We start from the raw sequence: 27,350 nt of genomic DNA, 5'->3' as shown, positions 1-27,350 counted from the left end.
AACATCGGCCCTTGAAGTTTAACCACCCTTAATAAAAAAAAAAAGAAATTAAGAAAAAAAACTTGTTCACGAGTTTTTTATGTTTTTCAAAATCAGTATAAATTTTATTGAAATCTACCAAGCGGTTTTTAAGCTACAGTGATCACCAGTTCAAAAAACGTAGTTTTGAGAAAAATGCATTTAAAGTTCTCGAACGCTCCGGAGTGCCCGGGCGCCATTTGTTAATTGTTGAATAGCTCAAAAAGTATTTGCCGGATTCACTTGAAATTTTCACACAATATTTTTAAGATATAATACTTTAAGAAAATGCAAAAACAATATTCAAATGTTTGAAAATGCTGACTACCCTAACCCCTTATAGTAAATTCCCTCAGCCAAGCATAATGTTTGAAGCACGAATTATAGGTTTTGTGAACCAAGATAATACAAAATTGTATTAAAAGTTCGCATGCTTTACTTTTCCAAATACTTGCGCTACATTTTATAGTTGCAAAGCGATTGACAATTGACACTTTCTAGGTTGCAGTGACTTTCCCTGCAGTGTAAAATTTTAGTCTAGCAATTTTAAAAAGCTTTTAGTTGACCAAAAATGTAATAATAAAATCATTTCCGGTGTAAGTGAGCAAGTCATAAGCAAAGCATGTAATCAGCTTTGCCATCACCATCACCTGCAGCAGCACCAACGCCATAGCCAATGGCGACTGCACCGTCAGCATCGTTGACTGTCAGCGCCGGTTGATCGATGGCAGGTTTTGTATTGAAATGGTTAAAAATTGTCATCTCTTAGATTTAAATCAGCCGCAGCAATCAAAGCGACTGCAGTTGGTGACATGCATACATAGTATGTGTGTACGTGAGTGTACGCGCACATGTAATACTGACGATCTCAGAGGCCCGTCTGTTAGCTCATCGCATTCGCACTTGCATCTTTGTGTGTGTACGTAAAAGCGTATCTACATAAGAACTTAGAAATGATACGAGTATGCATTATAGTTGTAAATGTATGTATGTATTTGCAAGTAGTACGAACCCAGCCGAATACCCTGAACTACTTACATAGGCGCATGTGATGGTGTGTGTTTGCAAATTTTGGCTAGCCAAAAACTCAACCACCCCATTTACTAGTGCACAACGCCAAAAAACTATATTCACATACATACATAAACATACTTATGTGCATATATTTGCATGTTAGTGTGGGTGCAAACAAAGGGAACGGCAAAAGGGGTTAGTTGGCGTTGGCTGAGAGCAGCGTGCAGCCACCCAGCCGCATCCCTAATCGTTGTGCATAAATTTTTATGAATTAATTCAACAAATTTTTGGCAGTTTTGTGATCATTAATAATCTGCTTTTGCTCGGAAATGATTTTGCCTCTACCATTCATTCAAGTTCCTATTTATGTTTGTATTTCTATTGCATAAATACATATTTACAAGCCAACCATTAGAAGGATTCATTGAATTGTTGCAACTGTAATCATCTAACGACACACGAACACACACACACATACATACTTACATACAGGTGCATATAAATATTTGCAGTTATGAGTAATATAAACAAAGCATTAATATTATATTTAAATGCAAAAATACTCGTGGACACTGTTTGTCATTGGTTGGGTTGGTTATTTTTGCGCGTTCATACTCAGCCTGTGAATGTAGCAGCAGTTCTAAGTAATTTCGATTCAGCGAGCTAAAAGTAGCCAATGCATTACTAACTATTTTTCTATTTTTGGGTATTGCATTTATGTATGAATATTTGTAAAAAAAAAATTATAAATATTTTTAAAAAGAAAACTTCTCATATTCTGCATTTATTTTCAGTCTCGTGGAGCATATTCTCCAAATGCAGGGCGGGAACGTAGTTTTTTCGACATCGCTCCTAGTAGATTAGTTAGATAAGGAAAAACAAGACCTTAACAGAGTCCGGCACTCGAAGTGTAACCAATTAACACGTTGGCTGCCACGTATCACCGGTGATCACAAAAAAAATCTACCCCCAGGTGCCAAGCAAAAAAAGTCATGTTCCCGTTTGAATTTTAACGAGATGTTTTTACCAGGAATAAAAGTCACGCTCCTGACGGTGACCACTTGCCGTTTTTTAAAACGATTCTTATTTTTTTTTGAAATGTGATCACCGGTGATCACATTTCGAACAAGTAAATCAAAATAAATCAGTATTAAACTTGAGTTCATAGCGAGCAGTTGGTTGCAAATTACAGTGAAAAATAGTGAAGTGAAGTTGTGAAGTTATGAAATCCGAGGAAATACGTGATGCGTTGAATTCAATGGAAAATTCCAGTGTTAGTGGTGAGGATTTTAGTCCAGATGAAGATGAGTACATCCCAGACTCAGGCAGTGATACAAGGAGTGATGACAGTATTGATGAAGACCTCGATGTTAGTGCTACAAATGTTAATAATACTGCTGATGAAGAACAGACGGAAACTACGACAGCATGGACCTCGCCTGCTAGGTGAGAGACTTTGAAGAATTTAAAAGAATTTACCAATCCACCCCAGGTTTTGCAATATGATTCCGGTACGCCATTTCAATATTACAGAAAGTTTTTGACCGATGAGATATTGGATATTATTGTTGAAGAGACAAATAGGAATGCAAACTCTCAAGTAACTGACATCGGTACTCGCAGCAGCAGTAGGATGAATATGTGGAAAGATACTGATCGCCAGGAGATCATGAAGTTTCTGGCCATAGTCATGTATATGGGAATGGTAAAATACCCTGCAATAACCGACTATTGTAAACCAAGCACATTGTTCAAAAATGCATTCGTCCCACAAGTTATGGCTCATAACCGGTTCCAGATCTTGCTCAAATTCATTCACTTCGCAGATAATGCCCAGTCCTCTAAAACAGTGTCAAAAACTTATAAAATGCAAATATCTGACTTTCGTCAAAGCATTATCCTTTTCATGAGCGGAAAAGATAGCGCTTCAATAGTGCGCTCACCTCCGCAGGGAAAACACTTTTTAATAACGTCGACAGAAGCAACAAAGGATGGTAGGCGCAAGAGACATCGTTGCGGCATGTGCTATTTAGAATTAAAGACGACAAACTCGTCGTCAGTCGCCAGGAAGAAGGCCAAACTAGTGGCAACATACTGCGCTCAATGCCGGAGATCACCATATCTATGTCTTAAACATTTTCAACAACTACATTAAAATTAAAAACAAAAATTATAGTTTTTTCTGTTTCCAGAATTGAATTGAATTTTCTCATTTTTAGTTTCGTATTATTTCAAAACTTTGTATTTTACTATGAAATAAAATATTTTTTCTTTTAAAATAAACTTTCAATTTTCCCAAAACTCCTTCCGTTAGGGTCCCAGCCCCTAAAATCTAGGGGCCTAAGCGTGTATCACTGGTGATACATTGGCACCTGGGGGTAGTTTTTTGAAATGATCACCGGTGATACATTGGCAGCCAACGTTTAAAAAGGTCATAAATTTAGTTTGGAAAATTACTTTTATTCAATTGAAAGTAAAAAAAAAATCTTTTGATGATTACTGATGCCCGTGCATCAGCTGCCCGAGCGGTCTTATGTTAGTTACACTTGTGACGGACCCCGTAGAACAAAGCTCTAAAGTCAATTTCGAGCCTTTCAATTTTTTAAATACGCTATTTTTAATTAAAACGAACTTAATCTGGTGGTACTCCTCTCAAAACGAGAGGATTGCGGTTCCCTTGAGCTGCTCTGCTTTTGTCGAGTAAAGATTTAGTCATTTGGGCTCTCACTTTTCGGCTACACATGCGGAAATTGCGGGTACAAATATCACACACCTGGTGAATTTTATCATTAATACAAACGTAATTAGCCACTATCAACCAACATCCTCTAATAAAATACAAAACCCCTTCTTCATTTTTCCACCCGTTTGGTTCCTTTCCTATTGTTTTGGTGCGTAATTACCATTCGGAAATGCGCAGGTTCGAAACTTCGGACATATAAAATCTCTGAAGCCTTGCTTGTGGGGAGAAGCTAATTTAATACCTGAAAGTTTGTTTGCTCCGGCATACCAAGTCAGCCATTTCTTACAGACCCGCAGATAGAGATTGTAGTTATTAAGGCAGGTGCCAATGAATCAATGATAGAAACTGTTTTTGCTAATAGCGGGCGCCTCTCGGTAGATAATAGCAAAGCTGCGCGTAGGTTCATAAAAACCTATCTGCCGTTCCGAGTCGCCTTAAAACTGTAGATCTCTCCAACTAAATAGGAGGAGGAGCTCGGCCGAATACCTAATAAAGGGTGTTATGTCAATTATATATATAAATATACATATAAAGATAGTTTCTTTGAAAATGTGGAGTATTCGATCTTAATTTTAGAGCTAAGCTCTAATGGACTTTTTATCGTATTTTTTTCGTAGAATTTAAGTATTGAAATTGCCAGTTCATACATATTTTTGAATCTTCATAACGTTTTGACAGTTTTTACCTGCTCAAAAGCTTTGGTTCACCAGAAAGCTGTCAGTGCTTTTGCTGTCTTTGTTTCAACATGTGTCGTCCTAAGATTTTTACTATCGAGGATTACTCCAAGATATTTGAATTCTTTAGATAGCTGGATTGTGACTCCTTTTAGTTCTGCCTAGTCCAACAAGCTTCCTGGTAAAGAAGACAATGTCAGTTTTGGTGGGGTTTGCCGATAGCCCATTAGCACAGCACAAAGGCTTAATAACTATCGTAATTTCTAGATCTGGAGAGTATCATCCGGAGAGTTCCGTTACTGCAGAAGCTTACTAGTTACGTTTTGTATTCGTCGAGCTCATCTAGCGGTAACTCAGAAAGCGTGCACTGCATGTTTTTGTTTTGGCCACTCGTTCGCTATTGTTGCCAGTCGGCTCGCGAAGCTTCGCGATTGAAACAGTACTACTTGTATGTCTCAATATGCTATGAATGCCGTTAAATTGGCAAACATTTTTATCATTAAATGTTGAATTGGCGGGATCTCTGGTGTGCTCTGGTGATTTACTTATTGTACAGAGTCAATTGACTTAAACTTTAATATTCATTTTCTTTTTCTGTACTCTGTTGGAAGACTGAAAAATTTTCCGAATGCTTTCTTCCATAAAAAAAACCTTTGGGTATTCATTGTATGGAAAAGAAGCGAAAGACCAACAGCAAAAAAGAAAATCCATCAAATCAGCCCAATTTTTAAACCAGCTCAATACTTGCACTTTATTGTAACAAAATTAAATGGCTACTACAAACTCGAAAATTGTCTCAAGAACGTTAGAATGGTGACCTCCCGGAATAAAAAAGGTGGTTTTTGGAATACTAGGTGGTTTGGTCATAGTGTTGTTTTAAACAGCCAAAAGGTTACTAGTCACTCATCAAATTATACTACCGCTACCTGAGCCTTGGGCACAGAGCTTAAGGTAAAGAACCTCATGCGAAAGGAATGAGATTTGAATTTAGTAGTCAAAGAGAATACAACTTTAGTCTAACTGATCCAAAATGGACTGCGGCGTCGGCGCCGGTGTATATTCGAGAGACCTCGAAACTTCCAAGTATTTGGGGAATTGGATTGTATCTTTCAAGCAGAAGTTCTCGGGATAAGGGAAGCTTGCAGAGTAATTAAAAACCACCCACGACAACTATCGGAAGTATGTATTTTTTCAGATAGTCAAGCAGCCATTTTAGCTTTAAAACCACCTACAACCAATTCAAAAATCGTCACACAATGCAAAGATGAACTTAATGCTTTAGCGCGCACAACAGACATCACTCTTTGGGACATCACCTCGGTACCTGGCCGTGGGAACATAGAAGAAATGAGAAATCTGATGAACTGGCAAGACAGGGGCACCCTATTATGAATCCGAAGCGATAGAAATAGGCTATCCCCAAGGAATGCGCAAAAGGGAGATCTTCTCGCTATTCCAGAAACAGGCCGCTGACAGATGGACCAACACGAATACCTGAATCAAACGTAGCCCAATTTAAAAAAAATCCAGAACTGACGAGCGGTTAAGAAGGCCACGAGCAGACATATTCCGAAATACGCCAACAATAACCGGTCACTGGCCTTTCTGAGACCACGACAGGCAGATGTGGTGGTTGTACAACGAGAGATGTAGAAGCTGCAATCAAGAAGATTCTAAGACTTTCATTATCTGTGTGTAAGCCCAAGTCAGGGTGCTCTACGGCGTAGAATGCTTGGGAGAATTCACGATGGTTAACTTGAAAGAAATTGCAGAAAAGAAAATAGGCAGATTCACAGTCAAATCAAGATGGTTCGACTAATAAAAAGTAGTGGTCCTAAAAGTGGTGTCTCAAAATGGCATATTTTGTGCCAATTGGGTCAGGTTTGTGTTATTCAGGCAACACCTCCACCTCCCCTCACAGTTATATACTACTTGCCTCAGCCACTATTAATTGGGGTACGATTTCTTTTCATATTCACCCTGTTGCAAAATTATAAACACACCATAATTTTTCGCTTTTTCTAAAAATATAGTTGGTACTACTTTGTAAAAAAATTTTAAAAATTCCATCATAACTTTAAATAATTGTGCTAACCTTGGAATTATCAAAGGGGAGGAGGGCTTATATTAATTTGTGTTGCATTGGTGTAATTTTATTTATTCATTTTTTTTTGTTCTTTTCATGCCCAAAATGAGACCAAAACTTATAAAAATAAGCCTTGCCGGGTTTCTGAACCTTTTAAGCAATTTGTCTCATGATTTTGAGGAACTTCATCAGAATAAAATTCTTTATTAGAAGAGGAATTCTATCATGCCAAATGCTGATTATAAAATTTTGCGTTAACTTATTGCGTTGCCTGTGGCACGTGGTGACTACTGGACCATTGCCATAAGAAGGGTGATAAAATTCTCACTTTTATTTAAACAAACAACATTTTTTATAACAAATGATAATTAGAGGGCATTCTTCAATTTCAGATGCGCGAAGCTGCGTCACCTGTGATAAAGTATTAGCGGAACTCGAAAAAATCGACGATGACACCGATTCGTTCGGTGTTGACTTCGTAAAGATTAACGACAAACGACTAGCAAAACAATACGGAATAAAGAATTTCCCAGCACTCACGTACTTCAGGTAAATAAATATTTAGATATACTTACTAACTTACTTACTTACAGAGTCCGGCACTCGAAGTGTAACCAATTAAAAAGGCCATCAATTTAATTTGGAAAATTACTTTTATTCAATTCAAAATAAAAGAAGACAAAATTAAGAATTAATTTACCTTTGCTCAATATGATCATCTTTTGCCTTGATTATGGCCTTGAAACGGTCCCGAAACGAATCGCAAGCTGCCCGTTTATGACTTGCTGGTATTTTGGCCCACTCGCGGACAATGGCTGTTTTCTGCGCCTCAAGACTGGTGAATCTTTTAGTTCGGACTTTGCTTTACAAAATGGTCCAAAGAGAATAATCCTTCGGATTCGCGTCTGGTGAATTTGAGAGCCATTGTTTAGACGTCATGAAGTTCGGAATGTAGTTTTTTAGCCATTCTTGGTTCAGTTGGGCTTTGTGTGACAGTGCCGAGTTTTGTTGAAACGTCCATGGTCTGCCTCTGAAATGTTTGTCTGCCCACGGCTCCAAAGCAATCTCCAGAATACTTTCCCGATAATATTTCGTATTTACCTTAACGCCAGACTCGATGAAAACGATTGGAGAGCGCCCATATGCGGTTACAGCGACCCAAACCATTACCTGTGTCGGGTGCTGCCTCCTGGTGGCCAATATATGACTCAAATTCTCGTTCGAACGGTCGGTCAAATAAACCCTATCGTTTTGGGAGTTTACGAATTGCTCAATTTGTTCGAAAATTTACCGCTTTCGGCCAAGTGAAGCAACTCCTTCGCTCTCTGAAGTCTGACTTGTTGCTGTTTTGGTGTGAGATCATGCGCCTTTTGGATCTTGTAAGGCTTGACTTTGAGATAATTTTTCAGTATGCGGCGGATGTTAAGGTCAGATATTTTAAGTTCTTTCGCCATTTGATTGGCACTTCGTCGGGGATTTCGCTCAAGTCGCTTCCGCACTTTTTGAACCATTTCACGTGACGTTGCAGTCTTTTGATGACCACGTCCATGACGTTTCGCGATGCTACCAGTGCCATTGTAAGGAGAAATGGTGCAATAAACAAAAACTTTATTTACTTTAAGGTGCTCGAGCTCACGAACAATCGGTGGTTGTGATTTTCCAGCCAAATCTAATGCAATCACACTATTCCTTTTGAAATCCATTACTGATTTTCTTTTTCGCGTTTACTCTCTGCCAAATTCTTCCGCGCGCTTGTAAGCAATACTCTGGACGGTCATTTAACCAACTAACAGATAGCTGATGCCCGTGCATTAGCTGCGGGAGCGGTCTGAAGTTGGTTACATTTTGAGTGCCGGACCCTACAGGGGTCTGCCTGTGAATACATAAAGAGACACTTTTGGTTTTTAGACCCTTCGCACTCGATTTGTATATATTTATAATTTCAAAAGGATAGCAGGCATATCTAAGGTAGATTAATGACTCTTGAAGAGTAGGATTTCCAAAAAAATAAAAATATTTTCAAAGTAAACATTTATTTATTTGTTTATTCATATAAATTTGGTCTATGAAAGCATAAGTTTTTTATAGGCAAATAAAAAGTTTATTACCAAAAGCACTAAAAAATAATAACAAAAACAATTTACTTCAAACAATTTCGTCCGCTCTCAACACTCGAAGTAGTTGCATTCGTGATCCTTCTCATTTATTTGCTAAATGGCATAAAAACAAAAATTTTAGACTAAACACAAGTAAACTTTTTTCAAGGCAAATAAAAAAAAATTATACCTCCTTCCATTTCAGGGAAAAGGAACCAATTATCTATGATGGCGATCTCATGGACGAGGAGGGTGTACTCGACTTCCTCACCTCGCTGGAGGCGATGGACTTGCCCGACCGCATCGAAGAGGTCAATGCAAAGATTCTCTTAAAGATTATCGAGGATACTGACTTTGTAGCTGTTTTATTCTGTAAGTTTTTTGTTGTGTTCAAATTCGAATTTCTCTTTATTCATTTTTTTCGAAGTTCAATTTATACTTTTTCACGCAGTTATTTCGTGCACATTTAGTAGAAAATGTTTAATGCATTTAGTTTTTAAGTATTTCTTAGTTTGGTTTGCATAATTTTCTCCAGGTTTTTCTGCGAATTCGGAACAAAAGCCAAGCAGTTGCAGTTTTTAGTAGATATGTACACTTTTTCGTGCAACAAAAACAAAAAGAAAAAACAAATAATAACTAATACAAAGGAACACTAGTCACCTAGTATGTAGATATTCTAAAAACATTTGAAGTATTTACGAACACAAATTAAAAAAAAAAAAACAAATGTGACTAAAAAAAATCTAAAAAACAAACAAATACTTTACACAAAAGTTAGGAATTATCGAAAGCAGGTTATTTGTAGAACAGTAGAATTTGCACTTAGTAAGTTTTCTGGCTAACCTATGCATTTGTGACTAACAAAATAAACAAAACAAAACATTAAAAAGAAAACAATGTGGAGGCGAACCGAATAAGCGATTCGTAAAGCAAAATTAACAAATAAGGAAAAACGAAAGACGAAAAATCGCAAATTGTAAAATGGACTTATGCGTTAACTTAAAAAAAAATTTAAAAAAATTAAAAAAAAATTAAAAAAGAAATTAAAGAAAGAAATAAAAAAAAATAAAAACAGTGGCACCAAATGCGCTTCGTGCTCTGTCAGACCTACTTTATACTCACTGTCCTATGTCTAATAGACTTTTGGAATTCTACTGTACATGAAATTATTCTGAATTGTCAACTACTTCAGGTCCCGATCATGCCACGTGCCCGCCTAGAGTAATGGGTAAGTGTATGCGCATTTAAGGTTGGCGTTTTCAAAAAATTAGCCTTCCCCTTTCCAACTTACCACCATCGCCACCACCAGTACAACCACAACTACCAAAAACTACCAAAATAAAAAACAAGCAACATAACTCAATTAAAAAAAATTTTAAAAATGAATGTAAATATGAATTAATGTTTTTCCTTGCGCTCTCATCCTGTACTGAGCTGAATTGAGTGGTCCTTATTTTTTTTAACTCTTTTTGCCTAATGAACTTTTGGTTGTCCGTCCCCCTTGTATCCTCCACTTGTTTGTAAATATGTACATGTATAGGTAGATGGATATGTATATGTATATGTGCTATTAAAATGTATGTGGCATGCAGCTGTTTGAATGCATTTTATTGGGCAGTAAAATTGTCTAGTTGTTATTTTAAAACCAACTTTTTTCCTATTTAAGCTCTGCAGCTTTGTATTGCTTTGGCTCTCACGCTTTATTAACCATCCAAATCAGAGTGTATGGATGTATGTGTGTACATACCCATATTTATAAAAATGTATGCACTGTGACAATATGCAACTTTAGATATAAATAAGTATATTTTTTAGTACATGCCGATGTATATATGAACTTAAAAATATTGGCGACAATCCACGGCTTGAAAATTCTGCAAGGATGGCTTTGTATTAAGCTCTGCAATTCATTGAAATGTTATTTAATCAACACATAGACAGATATTTACATATGGGCGACATGCAGTGAACTAATTTTTTATATGAAATTGTTTGCCTTATAAATTCCCCCATAAAACAGCACGCGATTTTGGTACATAGAGAAAATTAAATGGAAAAATTATGAAAAATCAACGGGATTTTTTAGCCACTTCAATCTGCAGGGAACCAAATACTTATATATGTATGTATGTATGCACACCCGACAATAAAAATTTTCAATTTTTTTCTTTATAATTTTCTCCATAAAACAAAAGCACGCGTTTCTGGTATGTAGAGAAAATTAAGATGGAAAAATTATAAAAAATCTACGAGATTTTTTAGCGCCTTCAAACCTGCACTTTGTTATACTAAAATTTAATAAGCTATAAAACTGCATACCAGAAATCTTTCTAGAAACTCTAATTAAACTCCTTGAAATTGCGATAAAAAGTTTATGGAATTTTTCAAATTTTTGCATACAATTTTGGATTTTTAGTAGACAATTCTAAATAGAACTAAGGCAGTCGATCTTTAAACCAACTCACTTAGACTGTTGCCGATCCACTGTGATACCACAGCAGCAGCATCTGCTTCTTCTTCTTTTTCTTAATTGGTGCGATTACCGCTTCTGCGATTTTGGCCGCATTTATCAAAGCGCGCCAGTCGTTTCTTTCTCGTGCTAACCGGCGCCAGTTGGGCACACCAAGCAAAGCCAAGTCCTTCTCCACCTGATCTTTCCAACTTAGAGGAGGCCCTCTAGGGCGCTGTTGGTATTGAGCAACGTCATCTTGCATAGCCGCATTAGTTTTGTGGGGATACCAAATTTAGACATTGCGGCATGTAGGCAACTTATTTTCGTACTGTCTAATGTAGCTTTGAAGTCGACGAAAATATGGTGAGTGTCGATTCTCCTTTCATGGGTTTTTTTCCAAGATTTGGAATATTGTGAATATTTGATCTATTGTGGATTTTCTAGGGCTAAAGCCAAACTGATAATGTCCAATCAGTTGGTTGATGGTGGGCTTCAGCCTTTCAAACAATACGCTTGCTAGAACCTTATAGGCGATCATAGAAGGAATCTTTGGTCGCATCGACCTTCCCTTCCGTCGGGGCGTGGGCGTAAATGAGGGAGATGTTAAAAAATCTCGCTTTGATGCGGTTTATTGCGAGACGCTCGTCCACCGGAGTGAACGACTGTACTTGGCGACGAAGTCTCTCCAACACCGAATTTGCGCTCCTTTAAATGGCAGCTGTAGTAGACGTCGCAAGATTCTAAGTTTTTCCTGCCTTGCCCCGTCCATCGCGTCTCTTGAATGACAGTGATGTCAGCCTTTACTCTTACGAGGACATCAACAAACTGGGCAGAGGCACCTTCCCCATTAAGTGACCCGACATTCCAAGAGCGTGTCCTCAAATTGTTATCCTTAGTGCGTTTGCAGGGGTCGTCATCATCATTTTTATGTAGCGGGTCCCCAACCCAGCGCACAACCAGCTATCCTGGGATACTTTGCCTTCTCACGTTGGCTCACTCCCAAACGGGTATTCGAAAGCTATCCAGAGGATACTTGAGCTAGTCCCGGAAGTTGTGAGCTGCTTGAATCAAATGCAGAAGAATCGTCCTGGCCACTCCCAAGTGAATAGCGATCAGTGACTTTCCCCGCTTGCGTGAACTTCTACATAGGAAACCATCCTCCAGCATCTGCTACTCCTTTGTTAAACAATTTTATTTTAAGTGCAAATCCATCGAACTGGCTGAGACTTATCAGGTCATCAGTATAATTCAATAACGCTGACCTAAAGTATCTAAAGTTAGTGACATGCCACGCGGGCCAGTAACAAAGAAGATGTCTGACAGACTATTTCTCGTCCTCATTTTTGCAGCTTCTGCGGTACACTGAGGTACACTCAACCTTTGAACATATCGACCCAGCAGACAGTGGCCTATGATCAAAGCAACTAACATAGAGTCGTTTTTCCTTGAACATTTTCCCTTGACCGATCGCCTAGCGCCCCATTTTGTCCACATTATTTTCGTAGAATTACATGTCAGACTATCAACCCATCTCGTGTTGGCGGAGGTGGCAATGTTACTTCCAGCACACAGTTTGTAGGTTGAGAGGGGTATATCTACAATCTTTATACCAAGCGGGAGGCGAGTGGTAGTGCTCGCTCTCACTAATTTGTCTACCTTACAATTTTTTAGTATGTCACTATGCCCTGGCATCCATTTAAATGTATCTGGAAATATTTGCAAACAATCATGGAATTAGATGCAACCCCACCAAGAGATTTAATCGCCGCTCCTATAGCCAAGGAGTGAATGTTGACTTCTTTACAGGTAGTCACATTTTTGCCCAACCAGAATATATTTAGCTCAGATTGATACTTTAAACCTAATTTTTTATGTTTCGAAACAATCTTGGACAAAAATGTCACAACTTAATTTGACCCCCAGAAGAAAATGAAATCGACATGGGCCGAATACTTTGGTCATTTTAATATACTTCACACCTTGAGTTAGAATTTTATGCTATTATTTATTTTATTAATTATTCATAGCCACACATTTATGTGCATACCAGGCATCTTCAATGATAATTACTAATGATTATTAATCAGGTTATGTTTCTATTTTTATTATTTTAAACGGTTAGTTATAGATCATAATGAAAAATAATCAAAAATATTCCTTAAAAAAAATCAAAAGTAATAAAAAAAATAAAAAAATGAACCGCAAATTTTAATTATTTCCGATTATTTTAATGAATTGTTTTAATTTAATGTCAGAAATGATCACTAAATGAGAAATTCAAAAGTTATCAAAAAACACAAGGTGGCACAAAATGAATCACCTATTTTTTTTGGTACAAGTTCAACGACTCTCCTACGAATTAGGACAATCGGGCTGCAAATTCAGCTGTGAGGCTACAAACAACCGATCAGCTTACCTGTAGAACCTTCCCACATAGCTCTTCAGACTATATGGTTCAAGTTACGATTTTGAAAAAAAAAAAATTAATTAAATATATCAAAAATTATCGAGAAAAAAAATTAAGAAAAAAATTTTATTGCTTATGAACAAAAATATTGAAAAAAAAATTTAAGAAAATACATACAAAAAAAAATTTAAGAAAAAAAAGTTTATTGCTCATGAGCAAAAATAATCACAACAATTTAAGAAAACATTTTTATTGCTTATGAACAAAATTAAGCAAAAAAAAATTTAAGAAAATAATACAAAAAAAACTTAAGAAAAATTTTTCTTTTAAAAAAAAAACGTTTTTGCTTATGAACAAAAATAAGCAACAAAAATTTTAAGAAAATAATACAAAAAAAATGTAAGAAAAAAATTTTATTGCTTATAAACAAAAGTAAGCAAAAAAAATGTAAGAAAATAATACAACAAAAATTCAAGAAAAAAAATTGTATAGTTTATAAACAAAAAATAATGAAAAAATTATCTCATAAGCAAAACAATTATCGTATAATTTTTTGATTATGTCTTAGTTTTTTATAATTACAATATTTTTTCAAAGGCAAATATCTCTATTGATATCTCTTCTAATCGATTACTAACTCCTAAGTGAAGAAAAAAAGTATTAAAATATAAATAAAATACCCCATGGGTTTTGATTACTACTCGTACACAAAATTTAACCACTGGCTTCATACATAAACATTTATGAGAAGAGTGAAGTGAAAATCGCGCTGTTTTAAATAAAAAACTTTTATGCGAAAATACAATATTTCTGCACAACATGAAAAATTTGAACCGAAACGTAAATATTTGTTTACACAATTCGAAATATTATGGAAAAACTTGAATTATGGATAGGAGGTGAAAGTGAAATTCAGGTGAAGAATTACTATAAAAATACATTCAAGTATGTTTGTATGTAGGCTGGCACGTGTATGCCTGCGCAATATTATTCAGAATTCTCAGTATTTCGCATCTTGAATGTTAAAAAAAAACTTTGAGTTAGTGCTTCTTCAGAAGTTGGCAGGTGCTGTTGTTATTAACCCTTTGATGCATACTGATTTGCAGTGGGTTTCACTGAAAATCGAACTTTTCGTATTTTCTGCAATGTTTGCATTACTTAAGGTGTCTCGGTGGTATATAGCTCGAAAACTTATGGTACTTTCAGCAATTTTTTTTGCAATAAAAAAAAATTAAAAACGATATTTACATTTTTTACGGCTTTTTATTTAACTTCTTTTATATACAAAAATGCAAACTAAAAAATTTTCTTTTTATTTTAATAATTTAAAAAATGGCGCTGATGTTTTATTTCCTTTTTTTATTGCCTATTAACCTTAAATATGACTACTTAGCCTCAAAAAATCTATTATATTCAGTGGATTAATAAACAAATATAGGTAAATAAATGGAGTTTTTTTAAAATTCCGGTTTCATAGGTTTATATATAACGCGGCATATCCATGCACTTTGTGAAATATCTAATGCAATCTTTACTTTGGTGGTGGTTAAGTTTCAAGGGCCGGTGCCGATTTTAAATAAAGTACAATTCTTTTAGAAAATAATTGTCATTTCTCCTTATTATGATAATACTGGGATAGCTCAATTACGCGTGAAACAAAATATTGGCCAAATGGCCGCTGCGGCCTCGGCGGTCCACCTTCATCCGATGGTCCAAATTTTCGATGACGCTGAGGCATAATTGAGGTTCTATGCCGTTAATGTGCCGAATTATTTCATCCTTTAGCTCTTGAATTGTTGCTGGTTTATCGACGTACACCTTTTCTTTCAAATAACCTCAAAGAAAGAAGTCCAACGGTGTCAAATCACATGTTCTTGGCGGCCAATTGACATCGCCGCGACGTGAGATTATTCGGCCATCAAATTTTTCGCACAAAAGAGCCATTGTTTCGTTAGCTGTGTGACAAGTGGCACCGTCCTGTTCAAACCTCATATCGCCCACATCCATATCTTCCAATTCGGGTCATAAAAAGTTCGGAAAAGTTTGGAAAAAATACGGCCCAATGATGCCGCCGGCCCATAAACCGCACCAAACGGTCACCCTTTGTGGGTGCATTGGTTTTTCGGCAATCGCTCTTGAATTATCTTTTGCCCAAATGCGGCAAATCTGCTTATTGTCGAATCCACTGAGGTGAAAATGTGCCTCATCACTGATGATGATTTTCTTCACGAAGTGTGCGATATGCATTTTGATTTGAACGCCCGTTTTCATAAAAAGCCTGAATAACTTTAAAGCGTTGCTCGATTGTGTATCTTTCCATGGTTCAAATTGAGTTAGTCTGAAATTGAAGAATGTCAAATTAAATGTAGAAAAAGACTTGACGTTTAAGCGTGGTTCACATTCAACATCGTCCCTTGAAATTTAACCACCCTTTATTTATTTATTCTTTCACCGAATCCATTTCTCCCAACTAAATCAGTATTTAAAAAATCCAATCGCTCCTTATTTAAAAATCGCCTTGCTTCTTCGGCAAGCATAAAAATCTTCTCAAGTTTTATGATGTAATTTCATTGCATTATTTTTGTTTTTTAAACAACTTTCTTAAGTATAACACTTTTTCGTGCCACAGCTAGACAAGTACAAAAGGAATGGAATAACTAGGAAATGCAATTTTACACGCTATTTTTATAGCAGACTTGCGAACACAACAGATTAGACAAGTTCATATGGCTCGTATGTTTTGTCGACGACAACATGCCCGCCCCACGGGAGGCCAATAGATTTGGCTAACAAAAAACCGCAACCACATGCGAACCAACCGAATGCACATAAAATTAGAAAAGTAAATTTAACAAGCACACATTTATAACTAAACAAATTTACATACAAACAAACGCGTGTGCGCTTTATCGTATTCGTAATGGATTTGCTTAGCAGCAAAGAGCTATGAGAAAATTTTGTGTTTCGCCTGTGGCCGCGTAAAGAAAAGTTGCTCAAATGCAGCATCAAACGGCTGGGCTTGTCGCCAGCCAGGTAATGATGTTGGTGGCGGTAGCTGAAGGTGCATCATCACCGAAAATCACATCACAGAGAAAATGTACCATAACAACAGGCGCCTTCTCAGTAGTGGGTTGTTGTTTTTTTGGTTCTTATTACCCAACGTCGTGAGCTCGCTTTTAAAACAAATTTTGAAATTTGTAGAGTAGTTTTGTAATTTTTAATCTTTGGGATTTGTAGAATTACTGGTGAGGTGATTCATATGTAAATGTTATTCTACGAGTTTAATTAATTTTTGTTCACCGACACTCTCTACATAATTTTAGGTGGTCTCTCATGAGTTGTAGAATCCACTTAGATATGACAGCTCATGAAGAGTTCACCATTTCGAGGTACTTAAAAAGGATTGAATAATGAATGGCAAATATTCATAGCATCGGGATGGTTTCGACGCTTTATAAGGGTGCAGGCTAAGATTTTATTGAGAAAGAGATATTTCCACTTCACGTATCTTCGACGTAAAATCGACTGATGGGACTAAATTTTATAAAATAAAACACGTGGGACTATCGGCGAAGGTACATGTAATGAATCGGTGCATTAGTTTTCTGCTGTAGCATCATTTAATAGTAAGTTTTGGGACTCCAATTTATTCATCACAAAAGAAACCGTCTGTTGGGATAATTATTATGACCAATTCAGATTTCCGCCATGAAAAAGCTCCTCATAAAAAATATTTGCCTTTCGGAGTCGGCTTGAAACTGTAGGTGCCTCCTTTTGTGGAACAACATTAGACGCACGGCACAAATGGGAGGAGGAGCTCGGTCAAACCCCCAAGAAGGTTGTCACGCCAATTATATATATAATTCAGAATTCACGTAGATAATATCCAAACGTTGCTCCAACCACTTGACGATCGGCTGACTCCAAAAGTCATTATATGTGTGTTAATACCAGGTTCAATAAGTTCAATAAGTTTTGCGGTGCGATAAGAAAACCACAATTTTAAGGTTTGAAATAAACTCTAAGGTTAATTCAATATAATCTCCCTGAGCATCAATATTATCAAGTGTTCCTACGAGATCCAAATTTATGAATTCCTTCCCTGAAGTAAGAATCAGGAAGGGCTGCAAAATACGCTGCCACAGCTGTTTTTCATTAAATGGGGTTGTCATCATTTGATGAAAAACATTTTCCACGCATGAATGCTTTTAGGTCTGGAAACAGACCATCTGGTGAATGCGGTAGATGCTCCAACAATTCTAACTTTAATTCATGGATTTTAGGCACTGTCAAAATGCTCCTGTGACTCGGTGCATTGTACTGATGTACAACGCTTTTTTCTTTTGCAAACTGAGTATTTTTCCCCAATTCTTTTTCCTTCACCTGGTCGAAAAGGTTACAATAATATTCAGAATTTATTGTTTTACCAGTTTGCAAGTAGTTCAAAAACACAATTCCTTTCGCATCCCAAAAAACTGATGCTAACACCTATGGCTTTCTTGTCCCATGTCTGAACACAAACTCATTTCGGAGCCAAAGAACCAGATTCATCCTACTCTTTAACCTCTTGTTTTGCTTTAGGATCATGGCAATAGACCTAAGTGTCATTCATAGTGTTGGAATCGATGCACAAAGTCCACTTCCTCCTTTCGAAAACGCTCTGAATGCTGCTGAGAAAAAACTTATTCTTCAAGTTCCTTAGACGTTTGAATTCTTTAGAGAACAACGGCCGTTTCGGAGGCTTAGTACTTAACATTGGGATGTGACTCACGCAAGTGTCAAATATTACAGATTTAAAAATATTGTAACAGCCAGCCACATCCACATTTTCAAATTGCCGAGACCAATCCAGTGCAAACAAATTATTTAATTTAACAAAACTACAACGAGAGTAAATAAAAGCAGCTGTTGGACTATTACTTTGAAGTTTAAAATATTAAAAAAAAAAATTCAATTTCCAATACCAGTGGACTATGATGGCGATTCGAAGGCGAAATATGTTTTTGTTCCATTAACGAATGAGGCAACCATTATGCGCACAGCTTTCTGAAACCCAATACTTCAGTCAAAATATTGCTCACACTACCCAATGAGGTGCCTAGAGCTTCCACTAAATCTCTTTCAGTCACTCGACGCTTTTCCAATTCGATATTCTGTATTTTTACTACGATTTCTGGTGTTGTTACTGTTCTTAGACGCCGTTGACGTGCATCGCCTTCAAGGCTTGTACGATCACGTTTAAATTCAGCAGCCCATCTTTCTACTGCACTAATTGATGGCGAAAAGTCCTTAACCACTTTCAGCATTCGTTCATAAATTTCATTTGCTTTTAAACCTTCCAAAAATATAAATTCAATCACTGCACAATACTTGGTTTTTTCCATTGTAGAAAATACTGTGACACGTCGGTGCTAAGTGGATTGTAAACAAAGAATGAATTGACTGATTGAAATGAAATAACAAAAAAAAATGTCGGTTAGTAGCAACGCCCTTTCTTATCGAACAGCAAAGCTTATTGAACAACCTAGTATTCCAGAAGTTGAAGCGACAAGTCGTCGCAACAAATCCATGCAGTTCTACGCCAGCGCTTCGGTAGAGCGGTATTTTTCGATTTGGATGTTCCAACTAGAGCTTCAAGTACGAAAAATGGTTTTAGGAAAAACAAAGATTTGTTGGTAGTTTGTGAAAAAAACTCCCCTGTCATTATTTTCTTATGTTTTTTTTTATAATAGCTTAGACAATGCTCAGTAATCCCTGAAAATTTCATAATAGGCATCCTTTGGCTTTTGGTTGTTGAATGTGGAGCCTACAGCAGGCAAAATGCAAAGGGCAAATGGTTTTTTATGAGTAACTTTTTCTTGGCAGAAATGAACTCAGAGGTTTGCCATTGCCTGCCGCAGGGCGGCCGCTATTAGAAACCACTTTTTATATCATTATTTCAATAGTCTCGATGAATACCCACAATTTTTATACGGGTCTGTAACAAATTTCTGACTTGGTGTGACGTAACAAACCATATGGGCTCATCTTTGAGCTCCGTCTGGTAGTCCACACAGCTTGCAATCAAACAGAGATGGTAATCTGGGGCTTAGCACTGGCTTCAAATAGAGTTTCTTGAAGACTTCAGAAGTTTTATTAAGCTCTTTTTTTTTGTTAAGACAAACTAGCAAGTACAGCTCTCAGACACTATTAAGTCCATTGTACTGCATTCGGGACTTAATAGTGTTTGGGAATTTTCTTTAAATCTACTTGACCTCCGAAGAAATCTGAATAGATCTTGCCGTGCCAGCGAACCAAGGTGGTCGGTTCTTAACACATCAATGACAAAGGCCTCAAGCTTGATTCGAGCGAAGGCTGGGTAGACGCACAGAAAGTGCGCCATCTCATCGCGCCTCTTCTCTCCACATGCTGGGCAGAGTGCACCATCTGTGAGATGTCCACCTTTTTCATGTTCTTCGCTCGCCCCTAGAAAGTGGCCCGTCATCAGTCCAATCAGCTAACTGCAGTCCCCTCTGCCAAGTAACAGGAAGAGATGGGACAGTCGGTCAAATATCACAGACAACATCAGTTTTGTCCCTCTGCAGCCTCTTTCAGCCTGCCAAGCTCGCTTGTGCGTTGAAGTAACCCATTTGCTAACCATGGCTTTGATAGCTGCAGAAGGGAGTGGCAGAACGGGCTCCGAGTCAAGGAAATTGGCGTCAAAGCCCATTCTGGCTAAAGAGTCAGAGATCTCGCTACCCGCAATATCCACGTGTCCCGGGACTCATGTTAGCATCAGGATATTATGCCATCCAAGATAGTTCAGCCTGGATTTACAGGACTCATACCCTTGAAGTGGTTGGGGGCTGTCTAAGGCCATGAGCGCAGCTTTGCTGTCGCTGCAGATACATACAGATCTGCCTCGCCACCTGTTTTCCACAACAAAGTTCATTGCTTCTTGAACTAAGCTCAGGCAAATATTTTTTTGATACAAGACTCTCAATATAACCACTAAAAGGATAGTAACTCTAGATCCATCTGATATTAACTGGTCGTTCTTCCAGCTGCCGCTAAAAGCGATTTCAACTCTCGCTAAGCAAACGTTTGTAAGTGACAAATAAAAGCTACTTTAAATGCATTTTCGCCACTCTTAAAAGCAAAATTCGAAATGAAATTTATTTTGTAAAGATCGACCCTCTTTAATCTACTTACATATTCATAGGCACTGTGGGCGCTGCTGTATTTGAGAAATATTTTCTGTAACACAACAAAGGATTTAAATTTAAAAATTTAATAAACACTCGCATTTGTAGCATAAATAAATGTGGCGCGTATCTGTATCTAAATATCCGTATCAATTGTACCAACAATCCGCATGAGCTGTGTGCACGAACAAAGGCAGCACACGCATTCGTGCGACAGATACAATCGAAAGATGAACAACAAAGGAAGCCCACACGATTTTATGAACCAACTTTTTGTAGATGTATTTGTTTGTAACGTCTGGTGTTTATATTCTGGTGTGATTATAAAATTTGTATTTCGGGGCTTCGAGCGCAGAAAAAAAAAATTGTACAATAAACTGAAAACCCAAGAACATGCCATAGCCACGCTGATGTCCACCTACAATCGTTGTTAAAAATAGCATTCAAGCGATTTCGCGCCAACGGCAAGGCAAAAGCAGCAGCGATGACAAATACAGGCAAACGTAAAGACTTTCCGATTTTTGGTTTCTTCTTTTTGTCAATACAACTGAATGATTCAAATATAAATGTAGAATACCACTATAGGTGTACAGCATGTATAGGTATGTGTTAGTGCATGCTTACAAGCGCACACACATACACACATGCGTACTCTCATGTATACCCTACAGAAGTATAATTAGATTTTAAATTTACAAGCAATGAACTCGCAATGAAAAATATTTTCATGGTCAAGTTTTATGGATTTTTCGAGTTTTTTTCTTCTTTTTCTTTTAAATTTATTTTTAATTGCAAATAATTTTTAATATACGGGCATGGACAAATTTGAAATTCTTAATTTATGTATTTACACCAAAAATCTAAAACTTTCCAAATTTAATTTACAAAGCAATTAATGTTGCTTTAGAAAAGATTTTATTTTTTTTATTTTTATAATGATTTCAATAGTGAAGACAGCAACCGCAGTAGCCGAATGTGTAGGTGCGTGACTACCATTCGTTGGTGCTCAGGTTCGAAACGTCGAACATGAAACGCCAATTGATAGGAAATAGATTGAAAAAGTTTTTTCTAAAAGCGATCGCATCTTGGCAGACAACGGCAAACCTCCGGGTGTATTTGTGCTCTGAAAAAGCGCCTGATAAAAATCCATCTGCTGTTCGAAAGCGGCATAAAATAGTGGAAAATATTAAGACGTGCCTCACTAATCGGAGGAGAAGCCCGGCCAATAAAGGGTGTAAGCGCCAATTATATATATATATATATATATATATATAATTTTACAAATACAGGGTGACGCCTAGTTCATCATTCAATTTTGTTTTTGATTAATTTTTTTTACTGAATAAAAGAATGGTCATGCGTGATGGAAATCTTTATTGTTTTAAATAAAAGTAAAAAATGCAGTCCACAAGTAGCAAATTTATCAATAAATTTTGTTTCTGGTTAATTAGGAAGAAATTAAGGAAGAACTTTTTGTTTTTACTTTTGGTTCTGATAATTTTTTTTACTAAATAAATAAAAAAGAATTTTTGGTGATGTTGATTTTTATTTAAAAAAAGTGCATAAATTTTTATCTTGATTAACTATAGAATAGAATAGAAAACAAAAAATGTTTTGAAGTGATAGAAGACTTTATTTTTCTTAAATAAAAAAAAACTAATTACTTTTAGGAAAAAAAAGCTTTTCTTTATTCACTCAAAATCAAATTTTTTGTATTTAGTGAAAAGGCTAATCAAAAACAAATTTTAAAAATTAATTTTGCGACTTTTGGACTGCATTTTTATTTTTTATAAATAAGAAAATAATTTTTAGTCATGAAAATCTTTATTTTTTTTTTAAATAAACATAAAAACGCAAACCAAAATGCGCAAAATTAATCAATAAATTTTTTTTTTATTAACTTTTTTACATAATAAAAAAAACTTAGAAATTAAGGAAGAACTTTTTGTACTATTGGTTCTGATAAAGTTTTTTAATAAATAAATAAAAAAATAATTTTTAGTTATGGAAATATTTATTTTTTTTAATAAAAATAAAAGTGCTTAAAGTTTGTTTTTGATTAACTTTTTTACAAAATAGAAAACAAAAAATTATTTTAAGTGATGGAAGTCTCTATTTTTCTTACACACAAATAAAAATGCAGCCCAAAAGGCACAAAAAAAAACAAAATTTTTTGATTAACTTTTTCACTTAATAAAAAATATGTATGATTTTAAGTGAAAAAAAAAATTTTTAAACTCAAAATCATACATTTTTGCCATAAGAAAAATTTGTTTTTGAATTAAAAAAAAAACACTTTAAAAAAACATTTATTCACTCAAAATCATACATTTTTGCTATAAAAAAATTTGTTTTTAAGTTTTAGAAAAGTTTCTTTTGTTTTTTTCAAAAAAAAATTTTATTCAATCAAAATCATACATTTTTGCCATAAAAAAAATTGTTTTTAAGTTTTAGAAAAGTTTCTTGTGTTTTAAAAAAAAAAAATGTTTTTCACTCAAAATCATACATTTTTGCCATAAAATTTTTTTTTTTATAATATTATTATTAACTCAAAATCATACATTTTTACCATAAAAAAATGTTTTTCTAAGTTTTAGAAACTTTTTATTTTTGTTGTTGTTTTTTTTTTGTTTCAAAAAATTTTGTTATTCACTCAAAATCTAACATTTTTGCAATAAAAAATTTTTTTTTTAAGTTTTGCAAACATTTTTTTTTTATTTAATTAATTTAAATTTTTTTAATTTTTAGAAACAAATTTTTTTTTAATATTTTTGTTTTTATCGAAAAATTTTTTTAAACACTCAAAATCATACAATAAAAATGTGTTTATTTTTCCAAAAGTTTTTTTTTATTAAAATTAAATTTTTTTTAATTAAAAAGTCATTTAAAAAGAAATTTAGAAAGAAAATTTTTTTTAGATTAACTTTTTTACAAAATACAAAAAAAGTCCTTTTGAGTGAAGGAAAAATTTATTTCGACTTTTGCGCGCTCCATTGCTGCCTGTCTTACTGCAGGTGCCTGGCCCACAAGTGCCAAATACGTTTGACATACGACGCCATTTGCAAAAATTATAAATTTTTCGATATGGTGAGGGTATAAGTAAAAAAATAAATTAATTTCAGTTTTTATTGCTAAGCTAAATTTTACTAGTGGTACAAATTTTAGCTATTTTGGAAATTCGAATACAAATTTTCGCATTTCGGTTTGTGTCTAGACTAACTCAAGGTGGGTTGATCGCTTTTCTTCCAACGCTTTCAGCTGGTGCTCTACGCCCTCATCGGGTGTATGCCAATGAAACTGGACGCATTTATATGATTTTGATCGCTGCTTAAAATATTCAGCTCAGAATCTTTCAACAGTCGCGAAATTGCTCCTCGATAAGAATACCTTTCATCCCGCCATTTAAATTATAATTAAAACAAAAGGACATTTAAAATTTCTCAAAACATTGCATTTGTTTCCCTTGCTGATTGCGAATTCATACCGAGCAGTGTTCAGTATCAGCTTTTGTATTTTGTTAGTTGTGAGCCTAGTTTCAGAAGCTATTAATTTGGGTTGTAACAGTCGGTCACCTAATTTTGACAGCGTCAAAGCAGTCAACGAATTTCACCTTATTTTATACTAAAAATTATCCGACAGTGAACGGATGCAAAATTTTCTTATTTTTTAGGCGAAATGAGATTTTCTTGAAAACAACGAGCGACAAAATTCAACTTGTTTTGTTGTTCAGCTAAAATTTCATTTGCATGTGAAACCATAGATTTTATCGAGTAATGCTGCACACCTAATTTATAATTGTCTTATAACATAAATCGTTTAAAACACTTTAAACTTTCAAATGAGAAACGTAAATTCTATAGAGGTGTACATGGCGTATACTTTACTTCATAGGAAGAAAGTTCTCCTTTTAATTATTACTTATATTATTATATTTTTTAAATTTTTATCATATATCGGAAAATAAACAATTTCCTTATTACAGCATCGAGGACACCTTATGTTTTTTGTCAAATTTTCTACTCTGAAATTGCATTTGGAAAACGGCGCATTGCCACTGCCTGCGCTCCCCCCGCTAAGTATGCACAGTTTGACAGTTGCAAAGTAGATAACGATTTTGAGTAGAATGTCGTTGAAGCACCCACCCAATAGTTTAAAGAAATTGGGTGAAAATCGTGTTGGGTAGGTAACGGCACATGTCTCTATTGTTTAAACAGATTCGCTTGTTCTCGTTGTTATTGTTGTTTCTGCTGTTTGCTGGCGATTTTTTGGCGATATTCGCGGTGGCCTACAAGTGTCTCGTATGGGTGAAGGTGAACATCGGCAGCGCGTGTGTGGCCGTTAAACGCTCCTCAAGCGATAATGCTGTTGGTGTTGTTGTTGTTCTTTTGGGCAATATTGCATACCTGCATACACATGTAGATATGTGTGCATGCACATGAAGAATATCGTTTGGCTAGTGTCACTCGTTCGTCGTTTGTAGCCGTTTTGTGAAAATGGCTTACGAATTGACAGTCGAACATTAATTTTTGCGCTTGGGCGGGCTAACAGAATTTTTAATTGCATTTGCAGTAAAACACATAATTTAGTTTTGCAGCAATTCGGCGGCTATGTGCATAAGTGCATACACACACACACACATGCATACCTACAAACATACGTACGTACATACCAGGTTGGTATACACACATTTTTTTAGTGCTGAGTGAAATTTAAATGTAAAAACATTTCATTTTGAAGGAAATGCAAATGGCCTGAATGGTTGTCAGTTGCTAAAATGCATTTCTAAATTGAAATACCTGAATTTGTTTTATATTTTCTAACATTTCCTCTTAACATTCGTTTTGTTCAATAAAATAGGGGGCGTATACGTGACCACTCAGTTAGTTAACGTACGAAGCGTGGCCATGTGTGTGTGCGTGTGTGCGCTCATTGTGGCATATTTTGTAGCAAATAATTTCGGCATGGCAAATCTATTTGAATAAATAGCAAGCGATTTAATGTCAATCAAATCACAGATCAAATTTGATCAGTTCTACGCAGCCTGACAAACGAATTTTATAATTTTGGCAGCAAAATAGAAAAAAGGGCAAAATTACCGAAAATAAATGCAATAAAAAACTAAGAAAATCCTTCGATGATCAATAACACATTATATTTTATTACGAATATAACAGGTATTCTTTAAAAAAAAAACAAATTGTGTTTTCTTACTTAGGCCCCCTGAAAAGTCGGGCCCTGAAAAGTCCAGGGTCTAAGAAAGAAAACTTAATTTTTTTTTTGTTCAAAATTAGTTTTATTCATCAACGTAATTTCCATCAAGAACAAGGTCAGCTCTAACATTCCAGCGCCGCTCTAACATTTCAAAACCACTTTTGTAGAACGATTTATTTTTTGCCTCTAGGCAGGCCTCAATTTCAGCAATAACCTCTTCATTCGAGCGAAATTCCTTAACGGAGAGCAATTTTTTGCGAGATCTGCGAACAGCCATGAATCGCTGAGAGCCAAATTTGGCGAATAAAGTGGATGCGGGAGCAATTCGAAGTTCAATTCATGCTCAGAATCATCGACACGTTGTTGTTTTTGATCAACAATGAGCAAACGCAGCACTCACTTTGAACAGAGCTTTTTCATAGTCAAGTGCTCACGCAATAAAAAGCCAACGAGTTCTTTTGATATCTTTACGATGTCAGCTAACTCACGCAACTTCACTTTTTGATCTTTGAAAACGATTTTGTGGATTTTTTTGATGTTTTCTGGTGTTATCGCCTCATTTGGATGTCTAATCAGCGTCTCTACGACCACGTTTGAAGTCGGCAAACCATGGTTTGATTGTTATTTCTGATGGAGCGTATTCACCATAACACTTTTGAAGCCATTACTTCACTTCGGTGGTATTTTTCCCATCAATAAGTAGCATACAATTAAAACACGAAATTCTTCTTGATCCAGAGTTTTGAAAAAAAAGTAACATCACTCTTAGCACAATAACTTACGAACTAATGAACAGAATATCATGAGATTTTAGCAGCTGTCATTTTGAGGTCAGTACTAACTGAAAAAGCGGTGAATGCAATACAACCAGTGCCATTATGTGTAAGGTTTGAGACTTTTCAGCCCAGGTGTTAATATGTAAGCCCTCTGAAGACAAATTGAAGCGATTTTGTTCACATTCGATTTATTCTGTCATTTTGAATTTTAGCAAACTTACTTCAGATTTGTCTTCATTCCCAAAGCAGGAAAAACCACACATACGAAACCGAAGGACTTCTGGCCGATTAGCCTATCATCCTTCCTTCGTGTTAAAAACGTTAGATGGGCACATCAAAGGAAAAATTAGCAACAAGCTTTCACCTTCTCAACATGCATACTTGCTGGCAAATCAGTAGAGACCAAAAGGAATACACTCTTGTTGTCTTGCTGGGCATCGAGGGTACTTTCAGTAATATACACCCGGAAGCAATTACCAATTCGCCAACGGAAATGGGAGTAAACAAAGCGCTCGTCTCGCTCATAGAACGGAATGCTAGTCGGGCGAACAATACGCGCAGATTTGGGTGAAAGAAATTAGGAAATTTCCGATCAGGGGTACACCTCAGGGTGGGATAATTTTTCCACTTCTGTGGAACCTGACCGTCAATAATCTCCTTCAGGAACTGGACAAAATGGGAGCTAGAAT

At 35.8% G+C, this 27,350-nt stretch overlaps 1 protein-coding gene across 14 annotated transcripts in view; it reads left to right on the top strand.

Annotated features, from left to right (window-relative positions):
• The window catches only part of LOC128868405 (dentin sialophosphoprotein), a 120,105-nt gene that overhangs the window by 16,636 nt on the left and 76,119 nt on the right, over positions 1-27,350 (top strand). For 8 of the 14 annotated variants that reach the window (XM_054110465.1, XM_054110464.1, XM_054110468.1 and 5 more), the window contains exons 3-5: positions 6,928-7,084; positions 8,837-9,003; positions 9,824-9,859. In XM_054110465.1, coding sequence (XP_053966440.1) covers positions 6,928-7,084; positions 8,837-9,003; positions 9,824-9,859 — 360 coding nt within the window. The remainder of the gene's footprint in view (positions 1-6,927; positions 7,085-8,836; positions 9,004-9,823; positions 9,860-27,350) is intronic. The other 6 variants (XM_054110469.1, XM_054110473.1, XM_054110470.1 and 3 more) reach the window with 1 other exon arrangement.

The sequence above is a fragment of the Anastrepha ludens genome, chromosome 6, assembly GCF_028408465.1.
Source record: "Anastrepha ludens isolate Willacy chromosome 6, idAnaLude1.1, whole genome shotgun sequence".
NCBI lineage: Eukaryota > Metazoa > Arthropoda > Insecta > Diptera > Tephritidae > Anastrepha > Anastrepha ludens.
The sequence above is the reverse complement of the archived record's forward strand: the minus strand, read 5'-3'. Positions and strand labels throughout refer to the sequence as shown.